The sequence below is a fragment of the Gavialis gangeticus genome, unplaced genomic scaffold, assembly GCF_001723915.1.
Source record: "Gavialis gangeticus isolate Ggan-Ray unplaced genomic scaffold, GavGan_comp1, whole genome shotgun sequence".
In the NCBI taxonomy this organism is placed as follows: Eukaryota; Metazoa; Chordata; order Crocodylia; family Gavialidae; genus Gavialis; species Gavialis gangeticus.
The window spans coordinates 11088633-11104598 of NW_017728964.1; the positions used below are offsets into that span (position 1 = coordinate 11088633).

Consider the following 15966-nt stretch of genomic DNA (forward strand, 5'->3'; position numbering starts at 1 on the left):
CAAGGAAGGGGGGGGGGGGGCCCGGGGAAAAAAGGAATGGGGGGGGGGGGGGGAGTGGCCCCTTTCCACCCACTCCTGGTGCCCTGTGCTGCAGCTGCTTGCAGCCGACATGGGGCTGCCTGTGCCTGCTCTGGACAGCCCCACACAGGCTGCAAGCGCCTGCAAAGTGGGGCACAGGGTGGGGGAGGGGCGTGGACCCGGCTTACAAGGTGGGGGAAGAAAGCAGCCCCTCCCTGCCCCATGCCCAGCACCCCGCGCTGCAGCCGCTCACAGCCTGCCTGGGGCTGCCTGTGCCTGCTCCAGACAGCTCTGCGTGGGCTGCGAGCGCCTGCAGTGCGGGGCACCGCACATAGGGCAGGTGAGGGGCCACTTTTCCTCATGCTTAGCACCAGCTTCTTCCCTGCTGGTAAGCAGGGGGTCGGCGCTGTGCGCTGCCCCCCACCTGTACCACGGAGCTGGGGGGCACTGGGATTGAGCAGGCAGGGAGCAAGTGGGAGCACAGGGCCCGCACTGGTGTCCTGGGGCCAGTGCCAGTGGGGCCCAGAACAGGGTGGCAGGAGCGTGGGGTCCCAGCTGGCAGGGGCTCTATGGAGCCAGGCCACCTCCCCGCTCCCTGTGGGTGCAGCCCAGCCCAGCTCCACAGACCCCTGCCAGCCTGTGCCCCGCTTTGGGCCCCAGTGGTGCTGGCCCTGGGACATTAGTCCCAAGACATTGGGACACCAGTTGAGGGAATGGGGCACCTGTCAAGGTGCAGGGCTACCCATGCGGCCTTTGACAGCCTGCCAAAACTGGGTAAGTGGCCCTCCACTCAAAATAATTGCCCACCCCTGTTCTACAGCCTCTCTGTGTAGCCTGTTCCAGTGCTTTACTACTTTCCTAGTGAGAAATATCTATCAATTCTTCCCAATATCTAACATAAACTTCCCTGGCTGCAACTTGAGACCATTGTTCCTTGTTCTATTATCTGCCACCACTGAGAACAGTCCAGCTCCATCCTCTTTGCAACCCCCCTGCAGGTAGTTGAAGGCTGCTGTTAAATATCCCTCAATCTTGTCTTCTTCAGACTAAATAAGCCTGGTTCCCTCAGCCTCTCCTCCTAAGTCATGTGCCCCAGTCCCTCACCATTTTCATTGCCCTCTGCTTGAACTCTCTCCCTCCCATTATTCTTCCTATATTTGAAAATTGGAGTCCTGGTAGATGGAGTAGGATTCCTTGGTGCTCCTTACTTTACTCAGCGTTGTGGAGTGGCTCCCTGCCAGTCCAGATAGAATTGCTGTGAAACTTTGCTGACTTGCCTCTGGAGGCTAAAACAACTCTTTACTCTCCCCAGAACCAGACTCCGTGTTTTCCTGTACCTGGTAGCAAAGTGACAGATGTAGTTTTGTCTCTTTCACCTAAGAACTTACTTGCTTTATTTTTATGCACTTTCTTCTCTTGTATTCTTTATTAGTTTTGTGGTGGTAGCCCATTAGGGATGAGGACAGTTGCACCCCCTTCTGCTCCCCCCTCTCCCCCCCAAGGCTCCCAAACCACCATACCCTTCTTTTCTATGACTTAAAAGATTCTGTTGTCGAAAGAAAGCTTTTGCTAGCAATCTAAGTCTGCTCTTTTGGCCATCTGTATCACCGTAAAACCACCCAGTTACATTTGAAAGTAGTTTTAAGAACCATTAATGCTCCCCAAGTACAGCAAGTGGGCACTGCGCTAGTTTTCATAGTTTAAACCTCCACAGGACTAGCTTGGTGAGTACTTAGCTAGGTTGTGTGTGTGTTTTTTGCTTCATATTTCAGAATCATATTTCACATTTAAAAAACAAGTGCAGTATACCTGCTGTGCTACAAATGCCTTGCTAAGTGGAGTTGGACTTAAATGTCCTGTTTGAATTGGCCAATTTTGGTTTTCAGAAATTTCAGTGTATTGCATGTGAAGGTTACCAGACCAAAACTGGTGGCACCTAAAATTGCATATACATGGTACAGGTAGAACACCATGCATTCCTGTTTTATGTTGTCTGACTGACTTCAACCCTAATCTAGGGAAGCTGCTTTTTGAGGTGTCACTTGTCATTCTTCAAATATGATCAGTATAAGTTCATTCCTCTGAAATGTATATTGAGTCAGCACTGACTCAGTGTAAGAGTCTGCTGTAAATTATTTTTGGAGCTACATGCATGCCTGTTTGCTTCCCAGAGCTAAACAACCGGTACAAGAACATGTCAAGAGTTCATTCTCTAATTTCAGCTGAATTGCTTGACCACTCCTTACTTGAAATTTAGTCTTTGTTTGGCATTTATGGTTCTCATACTTCTGATCATTTTTTCAGAACCTCATTATATAAATAGATCATTTTTCTCCCCCTTTTGGAGAGACCCTGAAATTCTCCGTTAATGCCTAGCCCATCATCCTAAACTTGATGTGGCCAATAAGTATTCTTGACCTTTCCTTATAAACTTCCCCTTCTGCATACTTTCTCAGTAACTATTAGCAGTACCATCAGTTTCCAAGTCACTTAAGCATGTACGATATAGCTTTGATCGGTGCTTTCAGTGAAACAGCTGTTAAGGCCATTTTTTAATTTTTCAACCTTTATTTTTCAACAACAGTATCTCTATTATGTGCCCTATCCTATCTGTCCTATCATCCAAATCCTCCTGATTGTATATCTTTATTGCTGCAGCCCTCTCTTTTTCTTTTTTTTACCTTGACTACTACTACAGGTTTCCTTCCCTTTTTCTCTGCAAGTCTGTTCCAGATGCTTCTAGACGTGTTCTTCTGACCATATCATCCCATCCCAAGTCCCTCCACTGACTCCCCTTCACCTCCTCTTCATATGTAAGCTCTTTGTCTTTAAGTACTTCACTGCATAGCTCTGCGCTGCCTGAGTGATATAACTTTACATAATATTAATTTCCACTGCAAGAATTCAACACCTTTATCACCGATCAGCACTGCTGTTACCAACTACCATGCTTTCTCCTATACTGCCCCTTGTGTGTGGAGAAAAGTACCTGATAAAATCTTTCAGTTTTGTAGTGTTGCCTATAAAACCAGACTTCTGATAATTGGCAAGCAGGTATGATGAGTTGTGACTATTTGTTTTCCTCTTTTTTTATGTTCCCTGCTCCTTTATCCCTCTCTCTCCCACATACACACACATTTACTCTGGTTAAAAAAAAAAAACAAAGCAAAGCCATACTACAATACATGCAGTTACAAAGCTGTAACACTTCTTCCCCATATTCATTTGTATATTGTAGCAGCAGCCCCAATCCTTTGTGTCCAGATTGTAAACCTCTTCAAGGTAGGGACTGGTTTGGGACTTCTTGAAGCTACATGATGGAAACAGCTACAAAAAAGATAAAAGTATTTCCTAGCTAATAATAGCATTGAGGTGGGAACCCTCAAGCTTCCTTTTGTATTATTTGTCTTTAGTAATGCAACTTTATTACTTTTGGTCTTTATCTATAATAATCTTTTCATTAAAAAAAGTAATAGAATTCACAGCAGAGCTTTGCAATTGTACAGATTAGTCAGAACCAATCTCTTCCATTATTTATTCCGATCCATTTGGATCTGTCACCCTGTTCTCAGTGTCTCCCAATTAGTCAGGTTTGAACTGAGACTACTGTGAAAGAATGATATAATGTCATAGATTACCTTTTACAATCTTTACGCTTTGAGGTACAGACATTAAGGCACGGGCTTGAAGGTATCCATAGCAGAGGGTTATTATAGCTGTGATGTTCCAACATGGTCCAGTTACCTCATAAAAGTAAGTCTTCAACTTTTAAGTCACTAGCGTGAGTGGCGATCTTGATGGCAACCATGTTGGTGCATCTTTAGAAGCAAAAACAGCACAGATCAGAGTAAATGTTCAGGGATGAAACCTGCATTTGGAAGTCCAAAGGTTTAAGGGCTCAGGTACCTAAAGACTTCTAAGAATTTAAATCTATATAAGGAAGAGAACAAATAGCCATGGTTTTGAGTGTGACTTCTCCCTAATATATATTTAAAATAGTACATTGAAAAATAAGTCACAGGTGTTTAAACATACAATTTTACTGTGTGCGAAATCTTACTAGCACAGTTAAAATGGGTAAATACTAGGCTATGTTGAAGATGAGTTGCCCTTGAAACAAATTTCTCTTAGTATTGGAATGCGTACCAGAAGATGCAAGCAATAAAGTGGATGGTTTGTCATACAAACAAATTGCATTTGTCATACAAATAAATGTATCGTTGTTGGTAGTTCCCTGAGACAAGGATGTCAGCTTTCCAATAAACAAGGAAGTCATTGGTAAGTCTGTAGGTAACTGAGGCGGCCAATCTGAGATCTGCATGTTCAACTGAAATTGTGGCAAATAGGTCCAGAAGGAAGGAGTTGATCCCAGTGATTTCAGGTCACAGCTCTTTACCGTTGTCTCTGTGACCTATCTGCCTCCATAGCAAGGCAAGTTTTTCAAAATAACCAATGCCTTATAATAAATCATGGTGCCACTGGGGACGATTTAGTGCTTGAATCTCCCAAGTATTGATGTTAATATCACGTTTCTTCAGACTGACTTTCAGATTGACTTGAATCTCTTCTTTTGCCCACATCCTAGAGCAAATGTTTGCTGAATGTATGGATATATATTTTGCATCCAAAATAGCATACTCTGAACGAGATATTGTTTCTGTCTTAAATTTCCCTTAATACCCCATCAGCAATAAGGTACCTCCCTTTTTTAGAAAAATCCCTAGCTTTTTCAGTTCAAAGGTAAATTGTATTCTGGAAAAATACAAGAAGATGGAAGTCTATTCTGTGGTCACGTCCAGACATGCAGGGGTGTGTGGTTGCAGCAGCACAAATAGTAGTGGCATAAATTCGTGCTGCTACTTTGTGCCTCAGTGCATGCCCCTGCGCACACACTTTGTTGCAGGACACATTGTCCTACTTTGGGCAAACTGTCTTTGTCCAGCACCTCCCAACTCCCAGCGTGCTGGAACAGCAGGGGCACAAATGGAGCAGTAGAGATGCTCTGGCTGACAGCCAGAGCATCGCACTGGAGGACCAAGCTTCCGTTTGTTCAGACAAACGCTATTTTCCCATTCTCTGAGCCGCTTTTTTTCATAGCGCTTTTTTTTTTTTTTTTGCCATTGGCACGGAAGCGAAAATCACAGTTTTAAACTTGGCACTGTTTTTGTCTCCTCACCATTGATTGGCCGAGGGGCCCTGGTTGACCCCACTGCTTGTGCTGATCATCAGGGAGACAAAAACAGCACCAAGTTTAAAACTGGTTTTCACTTCCCTGCCAATAAGGAGTGACCCGAAAGTGGGGTCTCTCCACCAATCAGTGTGCCTGGGACGCACAAGGGAACCTGCAAGATTAAAGGAGCTGCAGCGGAACCCACTTTTGCCATGAATCTGGTAGGGCCCTGCCTACACCCACATTCCACCGATCGGCTCCTTCCAGCACTTTTGCGTAAACTATAAATATTGCCAGGACAAGATATGTCATAATGTAGACGTTAAGAATGCTTAGTAGTTAGCCATTTCATATGTAATACCAAACAGACCTGATCTAGAGACCCCAGGATTATGCTTTTTGAAGATAGTCTTTCTTTTCCTCCTCCTTTGATGTGTATAAGTAGGTTTTGTATACAAATCTGCTGTTGCCTTTTGAAATTCAGTGTCCCTGAGAGCAATGAGATGCTTCCAACAATACCCATAGTAACTCATGTCTTAGACATGCCTCCAATACAGGGATGCGAGGGCGGTACATTTATACAATATGATTTTGACCTGACAACTAGATTTTGCATATAGCTTGACAGAACCGTTATTTTTATGGGATGTTGCTATTGGCTGATATGCCAGAATATGATACCTAGACCAGGACTGTCCAACTGGCAGCCTGTGAGGGGCTAAATTTCACCCCCCCACCACCACCACCCGGGCTTTCACCCGGCTGCTTTTCCCCCTGTTGCTGCAGTCCAGGTTCCCCCTCTCTCTTCCAGCTGCCACTTCCTACCTCTGACTCAGCAGCTGAGGCAGTGTGATAGCATGAGATGTTGAGGGTGAGTCCAGGACCATAAGGAGAGGGCAGAGTGGAGAAGAGAGGTTGCATATGCATATTGCAGCAGTGTGGGGAAGTGGGTACTATTACCAGCATGTGTTGCAGCCATGGGGGATTTGTACTTGTGCACCCATGTGGTGCTGTGGTGTGGGGGTGCCTGCATAGGCATGTGGTACAGCAGTGGATAGGGGAGTGCCTGCGTGTGACCCACGTGGCAAGTGACTTAGAAGTTGGACACCCATGATGTAGACTATGATATTTTCATTTTTCAAGTAGTAGGTTAGTGTAGCTCCATGGTTCCTGCTATTTCCGCCCCCCTTCTCTGGAATCCCTGTTGAATTCTCTTTGCACCAACTGTTCAGTACTTCCATACTATAAAAGAGTATGCACAAAATGGTAATAGGAGCTACTTTCTGACCCAAAACTTAGATGAACCAAAATTGTATTTCTGTATTGAAATTCCATGACTGATAAGTAGCCTTCAGCTTTTCTGTGCTGGCTTTGGGGAAGAGCAGTATTTTTAGTAATGGGTTGTGTTTTTGTTTTGCTCTGATATTTGCCCACTAGATATGCTGTCGGTTCTTTGCCATTGCCAGTGAATAACTTAATGGAATACAGAATACTCTGCATGATTTCCTAAGCTGCCCAGTCCCAAAGTCCTCTGTAGCTTTCTTTTAATGTCTGGTTTAATTGGAGGTGAGGTATTCAGTAGTGGAAGAAAATCTGTTTAATTTGTACTCTGTAGAAGAAATTGAAGAAGTGGACCAAATTAACATTAAAATGTACATGGTTTTCTAAATATTTGCTAATATTAATAACATTCTGGATAGATTAATAGAAATTGCTAAAGCAGTTAAAAAATTAAAAGCTACTCCAACACTTACATAAAGGTTACATGCTGGAATAGACTCCTAAAAAAAAGTGTCACTCATCACACACACCCCCATTATGTGAGTAAACAAAATAAGTCATATTCTAAATTTGTTCACACAAAGCCCCTTACTTTCCCCACAGACAAATTAGATATATCAGATAGTACTTATGAGAGTAGATCTCCCCAAATTGACTTGCAGTTCCTGCAAACCTTTACATTTTGCAGAAACTGCAGACGTCTATACACGTGCAGCAGGTTCGGGGCGGGGGGGAGCCACTCTGAGAGCCACTCTTATTAAAGCTCCTATAGCGTCACATGTATTCAGTGTTCTGCACTTCAAAATGGCAGCGGGGTGCTTTAACTAAAGTTCATTTGGCGAACTTTAGTTAAAGCGTCCCTGCCACCTTTTTGAAACATGGGGGCGCTGAATGCACATGACGTGGAGGCTTCTGGAGCTGCAGCAGACTTGCAGCAGACTCGATTAATCAAGTCTGATCCAACGCGTGCCAATTTGCACGTGACAGAGCAAAGGTCCGTCACATGTATGAGTGCCCTGCAGTTGTTTTGTGGGAAGGCAAAGGAACTGGTCACAGTATAAGGTGTTTTTTCTTCCCTACTCTTAATAGAAATGGTCTTGTGAAGTTTCAGCCAGATTAAATTGAAGTTTCAGAAAATGGACTTCATGTGGAAATACTTAAGTGTCCATTGGTGTCCCTTTATATTTAGCACTGCTTTATGGTTTTGTGTATTTTGCAAAAACTGAAGAAGCTTTAAATAATGTCTTAGAAATTAGATTGTAAATTACAGAATTTATTAACTTTATAAAATGACACTCTTTATCAAATCAGTGAGGTAGATGCACGTGATAATGACAGGTTGATGGGAGGTTTCAGTTGAGATCTCTTAATATTTGGAGGTATAGCAGGTGGGGCATTTGGATTTAGAGAATGCCGTGACCTTCTTTGAGTGAATTTTCTAAAAATAAATTCTCATGTTGTTGTGCTTTGTAGAGTCAACATAGAAAGTAGTTATTATGTTTGGGGTATCAAGTTTTGTAACAGCTGATTAAAGGAGTTGCATGGACCCATGAAATGGCTGTATGATCTGAACCAGAGAATGCACAGTGTATTCCAAGTGAGAATGAGCCTTGCAATTCTGATTTTGGTATTTGAGCAAACCATTTTTCAGCGTCTGTATACTGGATAAGGTCATTGGCAGGATGGTGTTAGTTGATAGGACATTTGGATCTTTCCCTTGTTTGCTTCTGTATCATTTTGCATTTTGGTTGATTTGATATCAATCAACAGCAAGGTTTTTCCAGTATAAATTGAAAGTTATGCACCATTACTTTATTTAATCAACATATAAAAAATTAGTACACTAAAGAAAAATGTGTATCCTAATTCTGACTGGTCAAACATAAGATTTATCCGTATAGATTCTATCATATTTTTATTATAACATAGTATTGTTTTATACATAAAAATGAAAATGTTTATGTACTTTTATAGATCTTTTGGATATTAGAAAAAGAAACTATTTCTTGGCTATTTTCAGTTACTAGACTGACTAGTTCTGTATGCTGGCATAGATTTTAAAATCCGCTGAAGCATAATTGTTGGCAGTAGACTATCTGTGAAGCATTATCCTTGGCTTTATCTTGGCTTATAGAGTGCATAGCTATTCAGAACAAGCCGTGTGTATGGCACTAATAGTCTTTGTTTTCTGTAGAGGTTTTTTCATTGATGACATAATTATGTTGGCTGATTCTGTGTGCTATAAATAATTCAGACTGTCTTTTAAGTAAAATATTTTGGAGAAGTTAAAAATAACATCCAGCACTTCTGCATTTTTTCTTACCCTTCCTAGAACTTGCCCTGCAGTAAGTGTCCCTTGGATAAACCTGATATTGTACAGAATAAAATTCTTATCATGAGAAAGTGAAGGGAGGTAATAGCATAATTATTTATGCCGTACAGAAAAATTAGGATAGGTAACCTTATCTAAGACTTTACAACTTGAAATAACCTTGGCTTCTCTCAGGTTAACTCGGTGTACTCCAGCCATGCCCACTCTTTCCCCAGATCCTCAGTCAAATTTGCTTATATATGGGGGTTAAGTTGTATGTCGGGTGGGGGTTGGGAAACTGGTGCTACACTTCAACGCAAGTACAAAAGTAACATTTTCATAGGTTTTGGAGACGAAATGGATGATAATTGCAAGTTTAAATGATAGGTAACATCTAAATAATGTAAGATCTACATTGCATGACATAACCAAAATGTTTTCTTGAACTACATATTTTGCTCTACAGGAACATTTTGTTATAACCACACTGATACCATTATTATATTTGCCTTAAAATAGCTTGCATCTCATTTAAATTGAGTGGGGGAATTTTTAAATCGGGGATTAATTTAGTGTTTCGTTACTGTACATATTTCTCGTGGCAGACTTGTTTTATCTAAGTAATACCTATTTAAACATATTACATGAAAAATGTAATTTAAGTTCTGAAGAAGTTGTTATTTATCTGTCTTTCCTCAAACTTACCTGAAAGATTGAAAAAAGACAAAACTGAGTCAAATAACTGAGACCATTAATTAAACAGGATAGCAAAGCTCCGAAGAGCATTCCTCTTTCTTAAATTATTTTGGATCTGAATATAGAATTTGTTACCTTAAAAGTTCTCCTGGATGCAACTAATTTCTGGTTCAGAGGTATTGTAATTAAAAACCTTTAAACTTCCATAACTGTTGTCTCTATTTTTGGAAGCCCCAGTTATTGAAACATAAAAAAATTTAAAACAACTGAATGCCTACGTATATTGTTTGCTTATTAATTTAAACTGGCATGACAAACGATACAGAAGATTGTACAGTATTTGGTCGGCTCCAAAACAAAACTTATGTTTTGTGATTTTGATAAAAAATATTAGATGTATGGAAAATATTAAGAAATTGATAAATCACTAGTTAAATGTTTGATTGCATTTGCTCCTGTTGCAGCATTATAATAAAAACATGTTTCAGCCAGAAACATAGTAGGTGCTTAGTTTGATGCGCAAGATTATCTTATATACTTCTTTATAAAGTATTGTAGTCTGTATTTTAGCTTGATTTTAAGTTTAGTATAGAGTATTGTATCTCACTCAAAGTAAAATGTACTAAGTGGTAGTTTTTAACAAATTTTGAATACTGACTGATTTTGTCTTTTGTCTAATCCTTTGCAGATCTCAGTCACAGTGGATTGGGAGACCATTATGAAAATTCCCACTGGGGACAGCAGCCCACTTTCAGAAGTGAAGGCACCTGCAGTTGGGATAAAGTGATAATAGACAGGACTGACAAGGAGGCGTGGCCTTCCATTACAGGAACTGAGACTGAATCTGCCTCAGAATGTACTACAGACACTGACTCTGCCTCCAACTGTGGCTCAGAGAACAGTAGCATGGCTACAGGGAGTGCCCAAGGCAACTTCACTGGACATACAAAGAAAACTAATGGCAATAACGGCGCCAATGGAGCACTCATCCAAAGCACTTCTAACCAGAGTGCCCTTGGAGCTGGTGGAGCAAATGGTAATGGAAACTCAGCCAGAGTATGGGGTGTGGCCACAGGCTCCAACTCTAGCCTAGCTCACTGCTCTGCCAGTGGTGGGGATGGAAAGATGGACAACATGATTGGAGATGGTAGAAGTCCAAACTGCTGGGGTGCTTCCAACTCAAATGCTGGCATTAATCTTAACCTTAACCCTAATGCCAATCCAGCTGCCTGGCCTGTACTCGGACACGAAGGAACTGTGGGAGCAGGCAACCCTTCCAGTATTTGCAGTCCAGTCAGTGCCATAGGTCAGAACCTGGGCAGCCAGAATGGGAACCCAACAGGCACCTTAGGTGCTTGGGGAAATTTGCTGCCGCAAGAGAGCACAGAACCACAAACGTCCACTTCTCAGAATGTGTCTTTCAGCGTACAACCTCAGAACCTTAACACTGATGGACCAAATAACACTAACCCCATGAACTCTTCACCAAACCCTATCAATGCAATGCAGACAAATGGACTGCCGAACTGGGGGATGGCTGTTGGTATGGGGGCCATCATCCCGCCCCACCTGCAAGGCCTTCCTGGTGCTAATGGAACATCAGTTTCTCAAGTCAGTGGGGGCAATGGTGAAGGAATGGGCAGTTCAGTGTGGGGGATATCCCCAGGTAATCCTGCCACAGGAAACAGCAATTCTGGGTTCAGTCAGGGGAATGGAGACACTGTGAACTCAGCATTAAGTGCTAAACAAAATGGATCCAGCAGCGCTGTGCAAAAGGAGGGAAATGGAGCAAGTGCATGGGATTCAGGACCTCCAGCAGGTCCTGGGGTACTAGCATGGGGCAGGGGCAGTGGCAACAGTGGTGTTGGTAGTATGCATTCTGGAGCTTGGGGCCACCCCAACCGTAACACCAGTAATGGTGTTAATGGTGAATGGGGCAAGCCCCCAAACCAGCATTCCAATAGTGACATCAGTGGGAAAGGATCAACAGGGTGGGATAGCCCTAGTGTTACCAGCCAGAATCCTGCCATGCAGCAGGGCAATGAACAAATGAACTCTTGGGCCAAAGCTGCAGCATCTGGCACCACAGCTAGTGAAGGAAGTAATGATAGTGGTGGATGTCAAAATGAAGGCAGTACTGGGAGAGAAGGAGCTGGAGAGGGCCGAAGGAGAGACAAAGGGATGATAGACCAAGGGCAAGTCCAGTTGCCAAGGAATGACCTTGACCCAAGGGTCCTGTCCAATACTGGGTGGGGACAGACTCCGGTAAAGCAAAACACTGCCTGGGAATTTGAAGAATCCCCAAGGTCTGAACGAAAGAATGACAATGGGACGGAGGCCTGGGGTTGTGCAGCTACTCAGTCTTCAAACTCAGGGGGGAAGAACGATGGGTCCATCATGAACAGTACAAATACCTCTTCAGTATCTGGGTGGGTCAGCTCTCCACCTGCAGCTGTTCCAACAAATACAGGTTGGGGAGACAACAACAACAAAGCGCCAAATGGCCCAGGGGGATGGGGAGAATCAGCAAGCTCTACTGCTGTCAATAATGCTGCTGCTGCCAAAAGCGGCCACGCTTGGAGTGGGACCGCAAATCAGGAGGACAAATCACCTACCTGGGGTGAACCTCAGAAACCCAAGTCTCAAAATTGGGGAGATGGACAGAAATCAAATCCAAGCTGGACTTCAGGAGGTGGAGATTGGGCAGATTCATCATCTGTCCCTGGACACATGGGTGATGGGAAAAAGAATGGATCGGGATGGGATGCTGACAATAGATCAGGGTCTGGTTGGAATGATACTACAAGGTCTGGGACCAGTGGATGGGGAAATGGCACAAACACCAAGGCTAATACAGGTACAAGTTGGGGGGAATCATTAAAACCTAGCCCCCAGCAAAACTGGGCTAATAAACCCCAGGATAACAATGTGAGTTCCTGGGGAGGAGCTGCTTCTGTTAAACAGACTGGGTCAGGATGGGTTGGTGGGCCAGTGCCAGCCAAACAAAAAGATAACAGTGAGGCAACTGGCTGGGAAGAGCCTTCGCCACCATCCATTCGCCGCAAGATGGAAATTGATGATGGTACCTCAGCTTGGGGCGACCCTAACTACAACAACAACAAGACTGTAAACATGTGGGATAGAAACAACCCTATAATTCAGAGCAGTACCACCACCACTACCACCACCACTACCACCATTATCAACACCAATATGGCTGAACCTCAGCCGCTGCACCAGTCAAGTGCCCAGCCCAACCGGTCCCCACTGCTTGGTCCAGGTATGAAAACAATTTCATTTTCCTTTAAGACAGAAATGGGACAAAATGGAAATAAGTTCATTGTTATTTCCAATGTATACAATTACATTTACCTATCTTTTAAGTCCTGTGTACACGTTCTGATACTAAACAGCAACTTGGGTATATGTATCACTAATATGAGTAATGGCACAAAAATGAGAACTGGTTGACCTTTTCCATTTCTTCAACTTTTAATGTAATTTAACAATTTATTGTTCACTTTTTCAGGCTGGCTTTAAAAAGTTAGAATCATACAGTTTTGTGGGTTGTGTTTATTAAAAAGAAAAAAAAATACAAATACATTCTTAACTTCAGAGCTCTCAGTTGCTCTGCAGGAAACTTGATGATCTGAGGGATGCTTTGTGTTACCATAAATGGGTCAACAGAATCCAGGTGTGAGAGAGAACTCACTAAATTGTGTGTACTGGGGGAAGGATGGGGGGCAGAATCCTACAAGAAACCATTATGGCAGGATCTGTGGTCAAGGGCCCTTGCGCTAAGATGGCAGTAGCGGAAATCTTGGGCAAGTCTATACTCACTTGTCTTAAGTTGGTCAGATTTGCTCCATAAGACGCACTTGTGGAAGCTAAGTTTGAATTCACTGAACTCAAGAAAAAGGGGAAACAGCATCAGTTCTCTCAACATTTTTGCAGTAAAAGTACTTGTCCTGAATACATCGATCAGAAATTAATTTTGGCACAGTAGTACTTACTTGACTAGTTTTGCATTCTCCATGTGTCAGTTTTTAAAGACCCAGGAAGAGGAATTGCTGCAATACTATTAAAGTGCATTAGGGATTTTTATTTTTTGTTATTGTTACAGCAGCATATAATGTAAACTGTCCGTAAGAAATACTTTTTTTTGGATATCTCCGTCTAGAAACAGATGTTACATTTGTTCCTGAGCAAGTTGTGCTTGTGTTTATCCTGGGATTGGCATGCACACACATACTTCCGTTATTGAGTGGTTGAATGCAGTGCAGTATTTCTGCCATGAAGTCAATGATGCAGTGCTGGGATAAATGTAGAGATGTACTTTGCATTATCCCAAGATAAATTGTTAATATTTCTTAGCTAGGTAACTTTTTGTAGGATTTACTTCAAAACAATGGACATGAACTTCTGAAATTTCACTTTGTCCCAGGATAAAATTGTTTAAACGTGATGTCTGTTTACAGTCTAGTAGACTTAGGGTATTATTTGTTGAGGTATTATAAACAAAAACTAGCCTATGTAGATTGGCAAACAGTTCAGCTCCAGTTCTGTTACCTTTCTGATGTTGTACATATTTGGTACCCTCAGTAATAATTAAATACCTTTTTTATTAATTCTTTGGTACCTGGAATCAGATTGTCTTTGAGAATAAGCACTGAAGTAGAGACAGGTAAGTCTTCTCTAGGTCATAGATATGAATTCAGCAGGAGTTGGCTTTTAATTGCTACACAGGTAGGCAAAAGTGCATGTAATCTTACTTTTTTTTCCCATTTATGACAAGATCTAGTCTGCCTTTGAGTTAAGGCAGGGTAATTTCATGCATGCATCCCAGAATCAACCCCTTCTCCCCCCCCACCCCCATTGTCCCCCAAATACAGGTGTCAGAACGTGCAATAATTCATCTATTACTTTGTTTCTGTAAAAGCTTAGTGGATTTATGTCTTAAACCAGGTTGTCCGTTATGTCCAGCTCTTGAAATCACTTGGGCTAGTCTCTAGTCTTAAAAGAACTATTCCATTGGACAGTTACCTTTGCACAGACCTGCTGATAAATCTAGAGGTTTAATTAGGAAAATCAGTATTTTTATTTTTCTAGCTAAAGGCATGATACAAGATGCAGCAGTAGTTAATGTATATATTATTCCTATCCCCTTCCCCCCACTGTACTTGTCTGCCAGGTTGTGATTATTTCGGGAGGAAGGCTTCAGTCTTCTCGAGCTCCATAATCTTATACTGAAGTAGTTTTTTATTCATTTGCCAGCCTAAAAAGAATAGTAATGTGGTCACATTCCCTGGTTCCATGTAGTAGTTGTCTTAAATTACCAGATTCCACTCAGTTTGCTTTCAGTGAAATACCATTTTATTGATTAAAGAATAAGAGGGTAAGGAAGCAAAGTTAGATCCCTTGAGAATAATACCTTTACAAATTCTATGGAAAAATCATTAGGCTGGTTGAAGCTTAGTAACAGATTTTTTTGTTAACTGCCTAGATTTATAGCCTGGCAGAAAATGGTTCTGCAGCTTAGAGCTCTTTAAACTTGATGTCTTGGTCATGTAACCCATAGTGTCTGACAGCTGTAAACACCCACATTCTTCCTGCTCTGCTTTTCATGTCCAGGCATCAAAAATCTCATTTATAATTCTTCCTGAGCTTGACATAGAAGTACTCTCCTTTCCCCCCTCTTTTAAAGTCTGTTAGTTGCCATTTTGTCTCTCCGTCAATGCCAAATCGAAATATCTGAGACTAACTTGAGCTTGTTAATTGTCAGGCCTGGTTGGGTAGCTCTGGAAGGATGCACGTCCCAGGTAACACTCGTCTTTACTTTTGTGTCTAATGTGGTCATCAGCATTCTGGGCTATTGTGTCACTCTCACAAATTTTAAACATTATTACACTGACAAGGAAAGTTTCTGCAAACTTTGATTATAATCCAAATGCAAGTTTTTGGGTCATATACGGAAATAGGAAATAGGTATTTTTCCCTAATAAGAGCGAGTGTTGTAGGGACAAACAGCAAGGAATAGGACAAAGTAAAGACACACTTTTAAAATAAAATTTACCAGAAACGCTGAAATCTATGTATTGGAAATACCATATTTTCTCACATACAATGTGTGATTTTTTCCCCCAAAAAATCAGCCCCCCAAATTGGGATGTGTATATATTAAGCAGGGAAGCTGTTTTCTTTGTGAAGCTGTTTTCTTCACTAGAAAAGAAGCACATCTGGAGACTGTGCCTGCCATACAGGTGTCGAGGTGGCTGCCACTTGTATTTGCCTCTGCAAGTTTGAAGGGACAGGGTCCTTTGTTAGCGCTCTGGCTGAGCACTGTAGCATGTGCCTAGAGCAGCTAAAGAGCTGCTGGTAGTACCTTGATGAGGATTGTGATGTGGAAAGTACACTTTATTTACAGGAATTCATATAAAGAACTAGTAATAGTGGGAAAAAAAAAAAAAAAAAAAAACCAGTCTTGCTATGT

General features: G+C 42.1%; 1 protein-coding gene across 4 annotated transcripts in view; it reads left to right on the top strand.

Annotated features, from left to right (window-relative positions):
* TNRC6C (trinucleotide repeat containing 6C) overlaps window positions 1–15966 on the top strand; it is a 228891-nt gene that overhangs the window by 148763 nt on the left and 64162 nt on the right. For all 4 annotated transcript variants that reach the window (XM_019502795.1, XM_019502800.1, XM_019502786.1 and 1 more), the window contains one exon: window positions 10165–12756. In XM_019502795.1, coding sequence (XP_019358340.1) covers window positions 10165–12756 — 2592 coding nt within the window. The remainder of the gene's footprint in view (window positions 1–10164; window positions 12757–15966) is intronic.